General features: G+C 37.7%; 1 protein-coding gene across 1 annotated transcript; it reads left to right on the forward strand.

The window, feature by feature from the left end:
- The first annotated feature begins 11451 nt into the window (after positions 1–11451).
- LOC128094737 (olfactory receptor 226) lies at positions 11452–12435 on the forward strand. Its single transcript, XM_052713239.1, has one exon. The coding sequence runs from the start codon at positions 11452–11454 to the stop codon at positions 12433–12435; it is 984 nt and encodes a 327-aa protein (XP_052569199.1).
- The last annotated feature ends 6946 nt before the right edge of the window (positions 12436–19381 follow it).

The raw sequence follows: 19381 nt of genomic DNA on the forward strand, positions 1-19381 counted from the left end.
CTCTATCTCAGGGAACAGTTGCAGTGGGTGGGATTTGGGGGAGGTGGAGCTTGGGTTACAGGGTCTGATGGGGGATGGGGGTAGTCTGACCTGTATGCAGGAGGTCTGCCTGCCAACTGGCCTGAAACTGGAACTGCAATGAGTGAGGGTGTAGGGGCACAAGGTTGTGCCCCTGGGCCCAAAGCCTAGGGACTGGGGTGTTCGGGTATGAGGATGAAGACTCACCTCTTAGTCCAGTCGGGTGCTGGCAGGCTCTGTCTCAGGGAACAGTTGCAGTCTTGTAGGGCAGATGGGATTTGGGCCAGACTTCTTTTTTTAAAAAAATTTATTTATGTTAAAAAAGATAATTTTCATTTTACTTATCAATCCCAGTTCCCCCTCCCTTCCCTTGTCCCCTTCACACCTCCCCCAATTCTACCTCTCTATCCACTCTTCAGAGAGGGTAAAATACCTACCTTGGGGAGTCAACAAAGTCTGGCATATTGAGTTGAAGCAGGAACAAGACCTGCCCTTGTATCAAGGCTGAGCAAGGTATCCCACCCTAGGGAATGTGTTCCAAAAAGCCATTACATGAACCCATGGTAAGTCCTGATCCCACTGCCAGGGGCTCCCCAAACAGATCTAGCCACACAATTGTCACCCACATTCAGAGGGCATAGTTCAGTCCCATGCATGTTCCCCAGCTGACAGGCCAGAGTCCATGAGCTCCCACCGGATTGGGTGAGCTTTCTCTGTTTTCCCCATCATCATATTGACCTCACTTGCTCCTGTGATCCCTTTTCCCTTTCTTCAACTGAAGTAGAAATCCACAAAGAGACACCAACTAAGATTCCTAGCAGTAATGGAGAGGGTGCCTGAACTTACCTTCCCCTATAATCAGATTAGTGACTACCCTAATTGCAATCATAGAACCTACAACCAGTAACTGATGGAAGCAGATGCAGTGATCTACAATGAAGCACTGGGCTAAACTCCTGGACTTCTGTCAAACTTCTTAAGTGTCCTTTAGAGCACTTAAAGCTCACAACAATGCAGTGTAATAGATGCTGTGATTTTTTTTTCTGCAGATAACACTAAAGCTAATCACTGTGTAATTTGTCCAGAGTCATACAAGATACTCAGAGGGGTGCACACAGAAGTATGGCCCAGATATCTGACTACAGAGTTCATGCTCTTATGATAGTGTATGTCATGATGTTTCAGGCTTGTGTAACATTGTTTTGAAAGAATCACACCATTCCCACTGTCTCTTTCTGTCCCCTACTTGGGGATAGAGATGTGAACTCTCAGCTGTTCATGCTGGAATGTACTTGCTCTATCATCATGGACTCTAACCCTCTGAACCCATTTTGTTACAGCAATAGAACAGTAACTAGGAGACAAATATTCAAAAGATAGATATTAAATAAATATATGAAGAAGTTACTTTTTCTAGGTGAGGTAGTGGAAACCATTTTTTTTCAAGTTTTTTGAATTTCTCTATTAAGTGAAACATAAGTAAATCTGATTGAGCTAGTAGTAGATAAGAATGTGAACTCAAAATTTATTTCTCCCGCTGACTTTGTGATCTCTTACTTTGATTATCATTATGGCAATGGATGTTCATTTACATTGCAGTACTAGTTTATACATGCTGTAATTATGGGTATTCAATTAGATAATACAACCATGAATGCCTTATATGTGTACTCTGCATATTGCCACTGTTTTATGAACTTATTTTCACATTAACTGAACAAAAGTTTGATAAGTGTTCTAGTTTCATTACTGTTGCTATGATAAAATACCTTGACAAAAAGCAAATTAGAGGAGAAAGGGAATATTTTAGTTCACAATTCCAAATTATAGTCCATCAGAAAGTCAAAGCAGGAAAGCAGCTGGACACATCATATCTACAGTCAAGATCAGAAGTAAACACATGCATGTTTACTGTTTGGCTTTCTTTCTCCGTTCTTATACAGTCCAGGACCCCAAACCAGGGAGTGGTACTACCATAGTGGGCTGGGTCTTCTCACTTCAATTAGCCAATTTAGAAGAAAACTCTCTGGAAGTATGCCCACAGGCAATCCATCTAGGAAACCTATCATTGAGATTTTCGTTACAGGTTATTGTCGATTATTACAAGTTGACAGTTAAAACTATCATAATTAGTTAACTTGTTATTAAATTACTCATAAACACATCTGCCTCATTGTCTATTCCATTTAATTGTCCACTGATTCTTATTAACTATTTTCTCTTTATTTCTCGTATAGCTATAATTCCCCATTCTTTCCCATTCTATGAGGCTGGTTTTTTGTCATTTTTCACTTAGGCTATTGCTGTAGCCACCTATATTATTTCTAGGTTTTCCTCTCTGACTTGTTTTTCAGGTTTCTCAACACATAAGGAATAAAAAAATTAACCTCTTATTACAAAATCATCCCCTTTGAAACATTGTTTCAGTTTACTTTTATGGCCCCATTTCCAATTTTTCCATATTTACAGTTCTGGACTATAGCCACAGCAAGTTATCTAAATCTTTATTCAGTCAGACTTTGCCCCTGTGTTACAAGATAGAGATATGTTGCCTGGCAAGGAAACTTAAACACTTACTAGAGGAGGCACTATAGAATCAACAGTGTGATTAGTGCTCTGGTGTAGGTGTCTAGATTTTGGTAGGTACACATTCAACCTGGGCTCTAAACTTAGCTTATTGTTACTTATTATCAATTAGAAAATATTACCTAACTTTCATTTTCAACACAAAGGATATACATACATACCTATAGCAAATAACAAATTCAAAATAGTTAAGTAAACAAAATGTGAATTCATTACAATAATAGAAGCTCAGAGTCACTAGGAGATAATAGTTACAAAACAGTAACATACCTTATTTCATGGAGATGAAGTAGTTTATGTCACTTTCAGTGTTGGTCTCTGCATCCTGTTTCTGTAGGGATAGATTTGGTAACCTGTGCATTAAATAATTTGATTACCTATTTGCATGCTTTCTATAGAAAATATAATATGCATTCTTGATATGTTACAATCTACCTTGAAGTAATGCTATAATTTTCATATGTAAGTAATATCCTTACAAAAAATAAACACTGATTTTTGTGCTAACTCAAAAATTCTACTAATGGATATTCTGTAAACATCATTGTGCATTATTATTTTTGCCTCAAAATTATTGTGCACTTTTACTAAATCCATCCATAGCTAGAAACATTGAGTATTATACAAAAAAACAAATGTAGGACTCTGAAATATGGAATAAAGAAAATTGTCTTATGAGGGACTTTGTGAACCAATGAATAAAACATTACATTCTTTGGATTTTCTGTGGATTTATGTATCTCAAATCTGCTGTTAAAAAAAGCCAGAAATTTGGAAATGATAACATGTATAGTCAGAAAGCCTTAACAAAGTACACTTTTTCTAGTCAACAACCAACAAAGGGAAAATGTAGTACAACACAAGTTAGATAATAATCAGTCTACACTAGCCAAGAACAACAGAAAGATGACAGCTTTATCCCCACTCTTGCCAGCAAAGGCTTGGTGGGAAGTCCAGACTTCTCTCTTAACTGTATTTAGTCAGAACTGTCAACATCACTGGAAAGTAATGAGCTTCCCTGAACAATTCCACTTGGTGTCTCTGGAGATGTGGAGAGCTCTGACTTTCAATCACATCCAACATTAAGGAGGTACCCTCTCTTCTCCTTCAGTATAAGTTGTGTGAGAAGAGGCATCTTAGAAACTCAGAACTTTCAACATCTTCTAGTAATGACAAGGCTACTCACTAGTGGAGATCACATGGGGAAACGTAACTGAGCAGGACACTATCAGTGAATAATTAAGGATCTGAAACTCATGGCCATTTCTAGGCCGAATTAGAACCTCTCACATTTCAATGTCAGCAGTAGGAAAATGATGAACTTGGCTTTCTACCTCCATCTAGCTATATACGTCTTTCCATTTTGGGACAATTTCAAAGGTTCAAATAAGATACAAGGTTCATAAAGGAATATTAAGTATATCCTGGCTTACTAGAAAATTTAAGTTAAATGTTTAACTTTGGAGCCAAAATAACTTTTAAGTGATCAGCTGATGAAGTAGTCTCAAAGGAGATTAAAAATAATTGTGGGATTTCTGGATTAATATGATAGAATAGACACTGGCTCCAAGTAACCCATTTGAGAAGAGTCAATAAGAGATTCTATTCCAAAAAGAGGCAGATGAAGAGCTTTGGAAACTGAAAAAAAAAAAAGGTAGTGGTGGAACAGTAGGAAGATATTTTTAAAAGATGGGTAATCTGTCCCTGATGCTTTGGCTGGCTTTTGAGAACCTCATGCTGGGTTGCCTTTCGCACCACAGCCTTAATACCAAGGGTGGAGCCTAGTTCTACCTCAACTTGATATGGTATGCTTTGTTGACACCTATGGGGGACGTGCCCCTTTCTTAGCTTAGGTGGAGGAGGAGTAGATTGGTTAGGGGGAGGCAGAAGGGAGGTGAGGGGAGAGAATGGGAGTAGAGGAGTGAGGGGAAACTACAGTCAGGATGTAAAATAAATGAATAAATTTAATAAAAATAATAATGAATATATGATGAACATTGCTACAAAACAACTTAACAAAGAATTCAGCCCTCTTTTAATTGGACTGCTTATTTTCTTGGTGTTGAGATTTTGTCACTATCTGCATATACTGTCAGATGTTTAGGATCTGTATTGCTATAGGCTCTTGACTGGGTTTTCAGTCATAGGCATGAGATTCCTCATCTGGAGCAGGCCTTAAACTGAACCTGAAAACAGTTGGTTACCTACATAATAGTCATGCTACTATTACAAAATGAACATGTTTTCCCAGGCAGGTATTGTAGCTCATGGGGTCACATCTCTGTAACTGTTGTTGACTCTTCTTTTCCAGCAGCCTTCCCCACCTTCCAAAACTGGGAAAGCTAGCCACCAGGGAGGACATTTCTAGCTTAGTTCTGGCTTGATTTCTCTATAGCATGCAACTAAAGTGTGAGGTATCTTAGGCAATGTGGCTTTGCTAGCTGATTCTGGCGAGCAATGAAGAGCAATGATGATTGCCTATACTGTTCTGGGGGTTTCTGGCATCCTCCTGGTCAATAGTATATGGGGAATTATCTTATATGAGGTACTAGCATTTTCATTTAATGCTCATTACTTTTTTTATAATTCAGGACATTTCCTGTAACAAGAGCCATGGGGGTTTCTTTTTTCTTTTCTTTCTTTCTTTTTTTTGTGTGTATGTGTACATCTGTTATGTAATCTGTGAGACTTATTATCCGCGCATCACTGATATAGTGATAACTGTCCAATCATACTTTCTTCTGATCACTTACATTTTGCAAGAAGTTGGAAATATTTAACCCCAATACTTAGGAGAATCACACTTAAACTCAGAATCTCAAAGATTTTTCTCTTACATTTCCATTTCCCACTAATATTTTATCTCTCTAAAATCAACACAGTCATATTCAGCAATATTTCTCTAATAGTAACACTGGATTCCAGATGCTGTGATTCTAAGAAACTTCTATCTAAATGATAATTCATTTAATTTCTACAACTGTATCAGAAAAGTATTTGAAGCATCATATACCACAGATGAAACCACAGAGCCATAGATTTTGTACAATTTTTCCAAGGTCATATATTTTAGCACTAGTAGTGTGACTGTGGATCTCACATTATCAACCTTTACATTGTATGAATTAATAGTACCAATGATAAGCCTTTTCATAATCTTATTTGGTTCTCAGCACTTGAAATTCATTATTATCATTTCATAGAAAATAACCGTGTATAACAAAATCCCTAGATTAATAACCATAAACTATAAAAAAGTGACTAAAATACGGAAATCTCAATCTCAATCCAGAGCATCTTTTGTGACTGAATTAAGGAGTCACCCAAATGTGGTCAGCAGACAGTCCAATAGTGTTGAATCTCTATTTTGTTCTAGGTACCTCACTTAATGTTCTTATTTTTAGTTTAAAAATATTATTAGTGTCATTTCACTGTATGAAACAATGTACACACATACACGAAACTTTAGCTACATCTATTCTTTCATTTTCTTCTTTTGATTTCCCCCCAGTTGTCTCCCTTTGTCTTCCCAGATAGTCACCTTACCACTTTCACAAATATATACGTGTGTGTTTAAATCTACATTCTACACACAAAAGAAAATATACCATTTTTTCTTATCATTATGTTTTCTAGCCCATCTATTTTCATTCAAATGAAATATTTCATTATTCATGGCTGAATAAAACTCCATTGAATATATATACCACATTTTCTTTATATATTTATCTGTGATGGGCATCTGTAATGGTTACAGATTTTGACTATTATGAATAATGTTTCAATAAACATGGATGTGAAAGTGTCTCTGGTATGCTTGTTTTGAATATTTTGACTATATACCTGAGTATAGCTGAGTCATATCATGTTTCTGTGATTTCTCAAACTATCCGATTGACCAGGTCCAAAGCTCATGACAACCTTTTAAGCATCTGTTTGCGCAGAAATATATCAAGCAAGAAAGAAATGAAGACTGTCTATCAGTGAGAGGCCCAAAAAAGAAGCTACAAGCCTATGGAAAAATTAGAACACCATTTCTTTCATATAAATTTCCTGATAAACTGTTTCTCAAATTTGGCAAGCATTTTCTTTCTATGTCATTTATCTTAGTCTTTTTGTTTGTTTTTCATCTTGTAACACTTCTGGTCTCTTGGGCTCCTGCTCAGAACCATCCCAAAGCATCAGAAGGAGGAGGGAGGAATCAGGACTAGAGGAGGGAGGTAGTGTATAGAGGAATCTTTCCTAGTTTGTCAGAGTTCCCTGATCATGGAAGGAAGAGAAGGTGGAGTTTCCATAGCTGCTTTATTTGTCCTGTTACCTCAACTCTTCTTTTCATTTATTCCCTAAGTACTCTTCTAGCTAACATGGCCATCTTAGAAGGACTCTAATAAGTTAAGGACATATGAAAAAGTAAGTAGAGTCTACTGTGTGATAATTCCTTGGCAAGTGGTCATTTTTCCATAATTTCTTTATTTCCACAAAGAATAGTCATCTAACTATTCGTTTCTATACCTACTAAAACTCCAAAGTCTAGTTTGTATTATCTACCTCTGCCACTTCTGTTGATGATAATTTCTTCTTTTTCATTAAAAGCTTGTTATTATTTATTCATATTATTCTTACCTCCCTACAGCCCTTATGATCTGTCACTTCCACTTCATATTTTCCATATTCTAGAAATCATCACATAGTCTTCTGTCAGTGACACTGCTTCTACAAAGTAAGTTCACTCTACCTATATGTCACACCTTTATTCTAGAGAAGGTCTTCTTTCCCTGACCTTAATCTAACTTGTGGTTTTTTAATTGTGCTTTCTTTATCCTTGAGAATTTCATATAGGTATACAACGAAAAACGATCATATCAACCTCCATTTCCTCCTTCAGTTCCCCTATATACCCCATGTATCTCCCTTCCAAAACTTCATGTCAGTTTTCCCTTTTTTTCTTTTTGATATCCACTAAATCCAATTGGTGCTGTATGTGTATGAATGTGAGGCTACCCACTGGTGCATGGGAAATCCACTAATGGGAATGTTTTCATTGTCTGTCAGACCTACAATCAATGTAGATTCCAAAATGTGTTAAATTCTCTCGAAGATCTATTTACAGTCTCTATAGATGATCATTTCCACACAAATTCTTCATATATTTGACTTGCACTGTATTCCGTTCCTTCAATCTTCAATTTATCTATTCTGTTCATGTTATATCTTCCTTCATTTTCTACCCAGCAGTCATATTGTTTTTGCCAATCATTAACTAAATAAATATTGTCGGAAGGTGAAATGGACACATGAAAGCATAATTCCTTCATACTGAATATGGACAGCTTTAGAGGGATAATAATTATGGGAATGAAATGTTAATGATAAAGATTCCTTGGGACAGCTTGAGTATTTTTGATAATGAAAGGTATATGTGCCAAGTAACAAAGTGGAAGAATACCATGACAGGCTAAGAAAGAGGAATCAGTGACAGATGACTAGTCTATGGTAGAAAAGTGAAAAGAAGACACATTTTGAAGCTGCATTGGAAGGTTTTGAATGTGTTTTCCTAAGCTGGATGGTCTTGTGGTTAGTGATTTCTGTACAAGTATTACCCCAGAAACAATCTGATGTTAAAAAGCCTCATGTTTAGGTGGGAAGAATAGAGAACAAGTAAGAGGCTATAAAATCAAGAAGTAAAATGGACCTGGTATTAGGAACTAGGAAGAAGGTAGTAGAACCAGGACAGGAAAGAGGGTGCAGCCACGAGAGATAACTAAGGAGGCAACTTAGTTCTTGAGTTAGCTATGATGGGATATAGGGTAGTAGGAAGATGAGTACAAAAATATCTAGAAAATGTCCAGATCTCTGGCTTAGGTAACATATCACTCATTATCATAAAAGAGGTTTGGAAAAGCTTAATTATTTTCTACACATATATTTAATAAATTCAATAACACGCAGAGGACTTTGTCCATTTTTTTTTGTTTCAATGAGGACATATGAGCCACCCCAAATTCATAGCTCCTTTTTAACATCCACCTGAGCAACAGTAGTGATTTTATGTATAGATTTTAATGGAAGTAATAATAAGAGGCACACTACCAGCCCCATGAGGAGGATAGGAAAGAAAGGATAAATAGTGACCATATGAAGACATGCTTCCACAAACAAAGACTGAGTCAGCTGTGTTGACGGAGACTGCACCAGGATCAGAGCTGCACACTGACACACAGAATTGTGCTTCAAAAATACACTGGCAAAAATACCATGACAAGATGTAATGTTCTGGGGAAAGCAGTGGAAGATGATGAAATAGCTATGTGCTTTGTCAAAGAGTTTTAACAGCCAACAAGGCACTATGGATGGGTTTTAAATAAAGGAGTAAAATCTGATGATTTAAACTTTAGGGGACAGATCGTAAGTAAAGACAATTGATAGTTTATATATAAAAAGATTTCTTTTCCAGATTTTAAAATATGAAAGTAGAAAATATTAAAAGTTGAAGATGAAGGTATGAGACCAAGGGGGTCAAAAGCATAATGAGTGGCATATGACGAAGGTATGGAGGCAGATGGTCGTGGTTAAGGTCATGAAGGACAATTGTAGCTGTCAACTTTCCATTTATGAAACCAACATATTAGTAAGGCTGTTACTGAGAGAAATATCAAATGCCAAAGGGTTGATTTCCTAGTCTAAAAAGATAAATGCAGCTCCAATATTAGCAGGTTACTAGAGTTTGCTTTGTGAGTACATTCTTCCCCTGCCGTTTCTAGGCCCAGGCAATAGAAGAAATGCGGAAGAAACTTCTGGGAGGAAAAACATTCAGATATACAGCAGACTCCACTCCATTCTCTACTGTGATCATTGTCTCCCCTCCTAATGCCCTGACCATAGAAGACATTGACTGAAAATAAACTTTTATTCATATGACCTGTTACGTGGGAATGCCAACTTCTCTCGCACGTCAGACTAAAGAAGGCTTGAGGGTTTGGAAGGGAAAGTTCTCACTTTGTTATCAAGAAAAAAAAAAAAAAAGAGACTGCTCCACTGACTGTTTGCTTCCTTGACCTTGATGCTAATGGAATGACATTACTCTGAAAGAGAGTTAGCCAAACTTTCAGAACCAATGGACTTTTCAGTCCTCAGGTCATCCAGCACCTACTTTATGACCTGATATCTAGGTGAGTTCTAGACTTTCTTTGTAAGTTTTAAGTTATGTGGGACTTGAGCCCTATAATTGCTGTACCCCTTGGTGTTCTGCCATAGTCTCCCTCTTTGCAGGAAAAGCTTGAATTCCTAGTTGAACTCACAGATTCCTGCTCTTGAATATAAATCTGGAGTGCATGTCACCTGAATATTTCATAGGTTCTAAAGTCTCAAATTTCTGATTCCACTTTTTAAAATCTGTGTAATTTTTCTTTTTTTAAATTTCTCATTATATAGTTTTATTTGTATGGGTGTTTTTACTGCATCTATGTCTGTATCAGGTGTGTGCATGGTACCCATGGAGGTGAGAAGAGGGCACTGGATTCTGTGGAACAGGAGTTACAGATGGTTGTACACTGCCATGTGGGTGCTGGGAATTGAACCCAGTTCTCTGGAAGGGCAACTACTGCTCCCAACCACTGAAACATCTTTTCAGCCTCACACTTAACATTTTTATATCTCGGTTTCCTTGGGTATAAGAGGGATTATTAGTGATAGCACCTCAGAGTTGTTCTGAAGAGCCACCAGTACTACCAATGTTTTAAAACAATGCCTCTAATATTAATACATAGTAGATATTCAATTGTGTTATATATGGTTGCTATGCCCTCTTTGTGTAATTTACTTCCTCAAAAAGGAGATGTCATAGAGCTTATGATAAATTCTCACTTTAGGAAAGCCTAAAAATCCTACTTTTTTTTAATTTTAGGTGTTTTTAAAATTACTTCTATGAAAATGCATCACTTCTATGTTTAACCATCAACATTTATTGCTTTGATTTCTTTTTCTTGCCTTTGTATAGCACTAAAAGAGTGACATTAGGACTATCATCTTTTTTTTTTTTCTTCTTTTTTACCTGGTATCTCTCAGTGCAAGCTTCTCCAAGGGCCAGGTCCACTTTTACTGTGCCTGTAATACACAGTAATTTATTTATTTTATCTTTTTTTTTATTAAGGAATTTTTTTATTCACTTTACAGACCAATCACAGATCCCCCCCCCTCTTCCCTCCTCCCATCACCCAGCCTTCCCTCCCCAACACACCCCCCATTCCCTCTTCCAACAAGGTAAGGCCTCCCCTGGGGAGTCAGCAGAGCCTAGTACATTCAGTAGAGGGAGCTCCAATGCCCTCCCTCTGCACCAAGGCTGTGTAAGGTGTCCCACCATAGGTAGTGGACTCCAAAATGACAGCTCATCCATCAGGAATGGATCCTGATCCTATTGCCAGGGGGCCCCTTAAGCAGATAAAGCTACACAACTGTCTTGCTTATGGAGAGGGCCTAGTCTAGTCCTGTGGAGGCTCCACAGCTGTTGGTCTAAATTTCATGAGTGCCCACTAGTTTGATTTGGTTGTCTCTGTAGATTTCCCCATCATGATCTTGATACCCCTTGCTCATAGAATCCCTCTTCTCTCTTCAACTGGACTCCTGGAGCTTGACCTTATGCTTGGCTGTGGATCTCTGCATCTGACTGTAATTTATTTTTGTCTGTGTTTTCTTGGCTCGTTACTCCACTCAGTGAACAGCTGCTATTAACTGTATGTACCACATGTATTGCAGGCTATCAGATTAAACTTACCAGGCTAGATTCTTGCTGCTGCTTTCGTCAGACACTTTTGTCTCCTCTCTTGAAGAGCAGTAAACAAGACTGAAAGCATGGAGCGAAGGAACCACAGTGGGCGAGTGAGTGAATTTGTGTTGCTGGGTTTCCCAGCTCCTGCACCACTGCGGGCACTACTGTTTTTCTTTTCTCTGCTGGCCTATGTGTTGGTGCTGACTGAAAATGCACTCATCATTACAGCAATTAGGAACCACCCCACCCTCCACAAACCCATGTATTTTTTCTTGGCTAATATGTCATTCCTGGAGATTTGGTATGTCACTGTTACAATTCCTAAGATGCTTGCTGGCTTCATTGGTTCCAATCAGAACCGTGGACAGCTGATTTCCTTCGAGGGATGCATGACACAGCTTTACTTTTTCCTGGGATTGGGTTGCACTGAGTGTGTCCTTCTTGCTGTTATGGCCTATGACCGCTATGTGGCTATTTGTCACCCCCTCCACTACCCTGTCATTGTCAGTAGTCGGCTGTGTGTGCAGATGGCAGCTGGATCCTGGGCTGGAGGTTTCGGCATCTCAATGGTTAAAGTTTTCCTCATTTCTCGTCTGTCTTACTGTGGCCCTAACACCATCAACCACTTCTTCTGTGATGTTTCTCCATTGCTCAACCTTTCATGCACTGACATGTCCACAGCAGAACTTACAGATTTTATCTTGGCCATTTTTATTCTGCTGGGGCCACTCTCTGTCACTGGAGCCTCCTACATGGCCATCACTGGTGCTGTGATGCGCATCCCCTCAGCTGCTGGCCGTCATAAAGCCTTTTCGACCTGTGCTTCCCACCTTACTGTTGTGATCATCTTCTATGCAGCCAGTATCTTCATCTATGCCAGGCCTAAGGCACTCTCAGCTTTTGACACCAACAAGTTGGTTTCTGTACTCTATGCAGTCATTGTACCACTGCTCAATCCCATCATTTACTGCTTGCGCAACCAAGAGGTTAAAAGAGCCCTACGTCGCACTCTGCACCTGTACCAGGGCCAGGATGCTAATGACAAGAAATCTGGCAGAGGTGGTTAGGTAGGGAGGAGTTGATAAGTCTGGTAAAACTTGGGTTCTATTCTTTCATTTCTTCCTTTGTTCTTTTGTTCATTTGTTCGATTCTCCCTTCCTCCCTCTCTTCTTCACTTCCTCCCTCCCTCCCTCCCCCCTGCAGGAAAGGGCTCTAGTTTATGGGTAAGATCTATCCCGGTATTGTTTGACAGTTGTAGCTCATACAAATCAAGTGCATTAAAGGAAGCATGGGCTACAAGAAGGAAAGCACACAAGCCAATAACTAATCTGTGAAATAACTGAAGCCCAGAAGGTGAACATTCTGTTGTGAGTTTCAAAGGAAGGAAGTAAGAAACTAAGACTTTTAGACAGATTTTCATGTATTCTGGGTTGCCATTGAGCTTTCCATGTAAGGAAAGGAGCCTGGAACTCCTGAGCCTCTTGCCTCTACCTCTGAAGTTCTTAGATTGCAGCTATGTGCCTTTGTGAGCATGGACCAAGGCTTTGTGTTTGCTATGCAAGCACTCTACCAACTGATATACATCACCAGCCCAAACTGTGAATTTTTGTGCTGGTAGTTTATTATTTATTGGATCACAGTGGTTTCTGGCTCCATTTCCAAATTTCCTGAGGTCATTGAATGAGTGCTTTTTCATTTCCATGGCTGCATTTTAAGAAGACCAGCAGGGCTAGGGTTGTAGCTTAGTTAATGGTGCTTCCTACCACCTGTGAGACTGTGGCCAGTCCTAAGATTATGGAGAAACAAGAATGAAGCACATAGAACTTGCTACATGTACATGTACATGTCCAGTGAATATGACTAGAGGAAGAGGAAGAGGATGAGGAGGAAGGTGTGGAAGAAGAAGAGACAATAAGTACAAGAAGTACTAGGTCCAGACTTCTCCACCAAATTCCAATTAGTTACACATACATAGAATGATTCAGATCCTCAGGGACTGACAAAGCTTCCCTAGGATTCGTCACTTCTCCAGATGTCCGTCTTAGTATATATTATTTTACATAGAACCCCATACATTTCCAAAGAACATGCACATAGCTTAAATATCTTGACTTTGAAGAACTGATCTTAGTCTTTTAATATAAAGAATGAATAAATGAGTAGTGTTGCATATGTTTTCTAACTGTAACTTGGCTCTCATTAGCCAATTTTCCCACAGTAATCCTTCCTCCATACTCTCCCTGGTCTCTGGTAACCACCATTGTATTCTCAATTTGTATGAGATCAACTTTTTCAGAGTTCACATGTGAATAACATCATAGTATGCATATTTGAATAACACTGGGAAAAAGACATGTCCATAAAGGTACACACACACACACACACACACACACACACACACACACACACACACACATGATATTACAGAATGTATACACACACATTACTATACCACTTAGTGGTATATACATATACATATGTATATATATAATTATGTGTCAATTAAAATAAAGAAATAATAGAAAAGCAAAACACTGGTATATCTTAAGACACACATAAACAAATTAATGTACTGTTTCATAAACCTAGTTAAATTTCTTTTAAAGGGTTTTGTAACTTGGAATCACATCAACTTGCATATAGGAATAAGACAAAAAAATGCCATGACCACAGGTAGAGGTTTAGTTAAGGTATAATCAGGAATCCACTGATGCGTAGAGATTTAATTTTTTCTGTCCAGGTCCCCTGGACATATGATCTTGGCAGTACACAGAGCTTCCCTAGAGTCAGGACAAATGCCTATGTTAGCCTCCTGAGAAGACAGAGGTGTCTTCATCTAAGCCAACATTAAGTGAATGTGAACTATATTCTCCTGTCTTTTTGTGTCAGTGCTGTAGTAATTTCCATCCAGCATAAACAAGTACTAGACATTGACTTCAGAGAATGTAAAAACCCACCCACAATGGCCCTCTCTAGTATAAATGTCTGAAGAGTTTTCCTTTGTCTAAGAGGACAGTTTCACTATGGTGAGTGGTTGGAAGCACCAGGTGAAATTATTTAGGTCTGAAGAAAGCTCTATGAGGAGCTATGTAAAATGGCACCATTTCTGGGCTTATGTGGGATTCTGAAGGAAATTAATAGAATAATGGAAGTTCAGTGCACAGTATATCTTACTCAGGTTCGGAGAAATTTGAGTTGGTGGAGGATATTCAGAGCATTTGACAAGGATATAAAAGATATGTTTCTTGTTCTAGAAAAAAATCTATCAGGCTGTATTGTCTCTTGAGAGCAAGTATTAGAGAGTATAAAAGAATTTTGTAGCGCAATGATAGGACTCTTTTCATAATATAGAGATATTCAGGCTCAGTGTTGTTTATTCTGAAAACAAGTTAATAAAAATGGAGAGAATTCTTCATTACTCAATGGTTAAATATAGAGCTTACTAAGAAGAAAGAACATTAGTAGCAAACAGAGTGGAGCAGTATTTTAATAAAAAAGTATGCCTGAGTACATGAGAATTCATTAGCAGAAGAACGGGAAGAGCTCCTACGTGATGTGAACTTCAGTGGAGGCCAGAGTTCAATTTTAACTTCTCAGACCTTGGAAATATGTTTACTAGTTACTCTCTTAGGTATCTGAATCATAGTCCTTGGGATCAGAGTCTTGTGTTTTACAACTGTTAGGTCTCAAGTCTGGCACAAATGGCTAACTGAGGTGCTTTTCAACATATCAAACCCTGGCCTCCAGGTTCTCCCAGTATCCTTAGTTCCTATCTGTTTACAGGTTCCTGGCTGGCATACCCCACACCCTACCCTGAGCTCTCTGCCCAGGGACTGGGCTGCCCTTCCCCCATCTGCTCTGCTTTGTAACCAGTCAGCGCAGGAATATTACTAAATATGGGCTCATAGTTATAGTCATGTGTGTCCTGAACCTTTAAAATACACAGGTAATAGATCACAGGCAAGGAGAGAGATCTCTGAGTCTCTAGGGGCAGGAGGCACATATCTACCAGATAGCACATGTTTGACACATCCAGAGCTTGCACTTTTACAACAATCGTATTTCCAAGGTCTACTGTCATGTCTTTTAATTACAACAAACTTATTGCAGCTGTGCAATCCTCACACCGGTGCTGAATCCTTTCATCTACTGCCTAAGGAACCAGGAAGTCTAGAATGCTATCAAGAAGAGCTCAGGAAGCGGCCAGTGCTTCCTGCTCAGCTGATCACTCTGTCTTGAGAAGAACACAGTACCCCTTGCACAATGTATCATGACAGCAACTGTGGACCTGTTTGGTATTAGCAGTTCTTCACAGACATGAATTTCTAAAGAAAGCATGGTAGAAAAGTAAACAAAATCAAAACCTAAACTCAAAAGGGAAGGAAGACACAACTTATTGCTATTAAAGTAAACTATTATTTTTTGCTGTAGACATTTCAGTAACTTACAAATGATATAGTGATTCAATATGTTGAATGTTTATTACAGATTAATTACATATAATTATATATTTAGCATTTATTTAATATTTGTAAAGTGTCAAAATAAAACTAATGCTCTCAAAAATATCTATTGGTTCCCATCAGCTTTGAATAAATTCCAAGTTCCTTAGTTTCCCTTTCAAATTTCTAAGTCCGGTCTTAATGATCCTATTTGTAACTTCATGCCATTCACATGGTGAAACTTTAAGAATGAATCTCATGTTGATATTAATACTATTTTTTAAAACTCAAATTTATGATCCAATGTTTTTTACTATATGCTACCACTTCATATTGAAGAGACTTAGGAACCAAATTTCAAATCTACATGAATAAAGAATATCTAAAATTGCAACTCATTTTTAGTTATGAAAAATCTTAATTTTGTTCATTAAAATACTTATGAGATGAAAATGTATCAATAAGTTACAACTAAAACCTAGCAAAAAAATGTTAGTTAATAGTAATGTGCCAGTCTTGGTTTCTTGTCTTTATTTTTTGTTTTAGATTTCCTTATTTTATTTTATGTGGGTAGACTTTTTTCCTGTATGTATGTATGTATGTATGTATGTATGTATGTATGCATGTATGTATGTATGCGTAACATGTGTATGTCTGGTGCCTGTGAAGTTCTGAGGAGGGCATCAGTTCCTCTGGAACTGGAATTTTGATTGGTATGAATCATCATGGGAGTGCTTTGTATTGAACACAGGTCTTCAAAAAACAGCTGATGAGTCATCTCTCCAGCTACAGATCCTTGTTTTTTTTGACAATTTTTGATGCCACTGAAACATGGAACATGGTTTTAAAGGGAAATGAAACTGAATGAGGGATGTAGGAGAAATTTCTTTACTATTTTTGAAACGTTTCTGTAAACCTAACATAAATCACAGTTAAAAGGTATATTTTAAAAAGGAATGTACTGAGCATATTAGTTTAGGTGGACTATCGTGTTCTTAGTATTTGGGATGAATTACTTCAAGGCTCTTCTGACTTTCAAAGTTTCCACTGAGAATCAGAATTGTTCTGGTGGCTTCTCCTTTATGTGTGACTTGTGTCTTTTCTCTTGCAGCTCTCAACACACTTTCTTTGTTCTTCATATTTAGTGTTTTAACTATGATAAACCAGGAGGATTTTCTTGTCTTACCTGTTTTGTGTGTCTGTTGTGTGTTTCTTGTAATATGCTATTTACTAATAGTCTATTTATACTAAATAATTTAATAGAATTTGGGCTGGTTCCCATGGCTGATAAGGGTATGTTGTCCATTCCTTTTTGATTACAGTAAAGCCTATAGAAAACACATTAGCCTTTTGTGAAAATTCACTAAATACATGCGTTTTCTTTATCTAGCAGTCGAAGTGCTATCCATTGTGCCACGGAGCCAGGTAATGCATACATTTAAAAACAATAGCTGATTAAAAAGAGACTTAAACTAAATAATAATTGTACACAGTCACTACTTTATGCATTTTTAACTCTTACAAATTATACGCACTCTTGAAATCTCGGCTAGATACTGGCATAGGGGAGTGGACAGACCCATCCAACACAGAGAAAAAGGGTCTGTGGGGGTGAACTCCTCATTTTCTCTTAGAATCATTCCTCAGGGTGAAATTTCCTTCTCTGAATTTTATGTTCCATAGTCTCAGTTAGTAAAGTCCTGTGATCCCAACCTCTCTAGAATTAATACCATCTCACCATGTATCCTTAGACAAAGGTTATAAATGGAGGAGGAAGAAGGGCAGGCTAAGCCCACTTTCCACCAAATTCTTATTAATCTAACAGATTCTCAGGGATTTGGTCAAAGAATCATCATGTTTCTCATTTCTCCAGGCACAGTTACTATCAGGTGCTTTTGACTACTAGAGTGCATCTTTTGGGCCTTTATTCTTAATAAATGTCCAGCACTGGATTTAGATTTTTTGATTATTTGGGGGCATAAATCATAGCAGAGATTGACAGATTACCAGGCTGTGGCAGCCTGACAGACAGACAGAAGGAGTTGACACTTCCTCCTTAGCACACAGAAGGTATATTACAGAGATCCATTCAGTGACTTAATGTGTTTGAGAGTTCAAGGCAATGGGCATGGCTTCTATTCACTTTTGAGGCCAAATTACTTTGTCATCTCTTGTATATTCTAATCATTCCATAGTCTTTCCTGTGCTACTGTTTAAACAAAAACCTTTCTCAACTCATCCCTGCTGATGAAATTCTGGCCAAGCTTCACATCCCAGCACAGACAATAGTTAACATTTGTGAATTAGTCCCAAGAAGTTTTAGAGCTGTTTTTCTGCTGTTTTGAAATTTTATTTCTGAGTATTCTTAGTTGACTCTTCTTCCAGCTTCACTGAGTTATGGTTGACAAGTAAAAACTATTTACTGAAAGTGAATACTATGATTTAGCATATGTATATATTGTGAAATGATGACCCAAATCAAGCTAATTAGCATGTTCATCACCTTACCTGTGCCTTTTTTGTGTGTCTCACTCACTGCAAATTTCACCTATACACTTAATTATAAATTGTAGTCATTGTCATTATGCTATACATTCTATTTTCAGAAATGATTCATCTTAGAACTGAAAAAATCCACCCTTGGGCTAATATTTCCTTTTCCTTTCTGATGCCCTAGGACCAACAATTACCATTCTATTTTCTGTTAATGAATGCAAATTTTAATAAGTTTCCACATGTAGATGGGATCAGATGGTATATATATCAATGATTCTGATTTATCTCACCACATGGATGTCTGATTAATCTATGCTGCTGTGAGTAATAGAATATCCTTATTTTTTTTTTTTTTTTTTTTTTGGTTTTTCGAGACAGGGTTTCTCTGTGTAGCTTTGCGCCTTTCCTGGAACTCACTTGGTAGTCCAGGCTGGCCTCGAACTCACAGAGATCCGCCTGGCTCTGCCTCCCGAGTGCTGGGATTAAAGGCGTGCGCCACCACCGCCCGGCCTGAATATCCTTATTTTTAAAGAGTAAATAATGCTGAAGCTGGAGATTTGGCTCAGTGCTTAGGAATATTTGTTGCTCGACAGAGGACCAAGGTTCAGTTCTTAGCACCCACATGAGAGTTTATAATCCTTTGTAATTCTAGTTCTTGGGAATCCAGTGCTCTTTTCTGGTGTCCATGGGCACCAGGTATGCATGTGGTATGCATACACACATACATGGAAGTGAAATACTCCTATACATAAACAATAAAATAAATAAATCTAAAAATGAGAGTAAATAATGTCTTTGCACAGATAAACCACAATTCCTTTATTAATCTGTTCATGTTAGCTTACCTTCAGTGATCTTTTCTTTAAAAATACATTTTTCTGTTTCATTATTTATGTCTCTTTAGTCTTTTTTATTTACATTTTTCTACTGATTTAAATTTAGGTTATTCTTTTCTATCTAGTTTCTTGATATATCGATGTAAGTTTTTGTGATTTTATTCATACCATATTAATAAATACAAATAAATATGATGCAATATTAAACAGAACTTGATAAGAAGACAGAGGTTCAGCTT

The sequence above is a fragment of the Peromyscus californicus genome, unplaced genomic scaffold (genome assembly GCF_007827085.1).
Source record: "Peromyscus californicus insignis strain IS unplaced genomic scaffold, ASM782708v3 Scaffold_4__1_contigs__length_199733344, whole genome shotgun sequence".
In the NCBI taxonomy this organism is placed as follows: domain Eukaryota; kingdom Metazoa; phylum Chordata; class Mammalia; order Rodentia; family Cricetidae; genus Peromyscus; species Peromyscus californicus.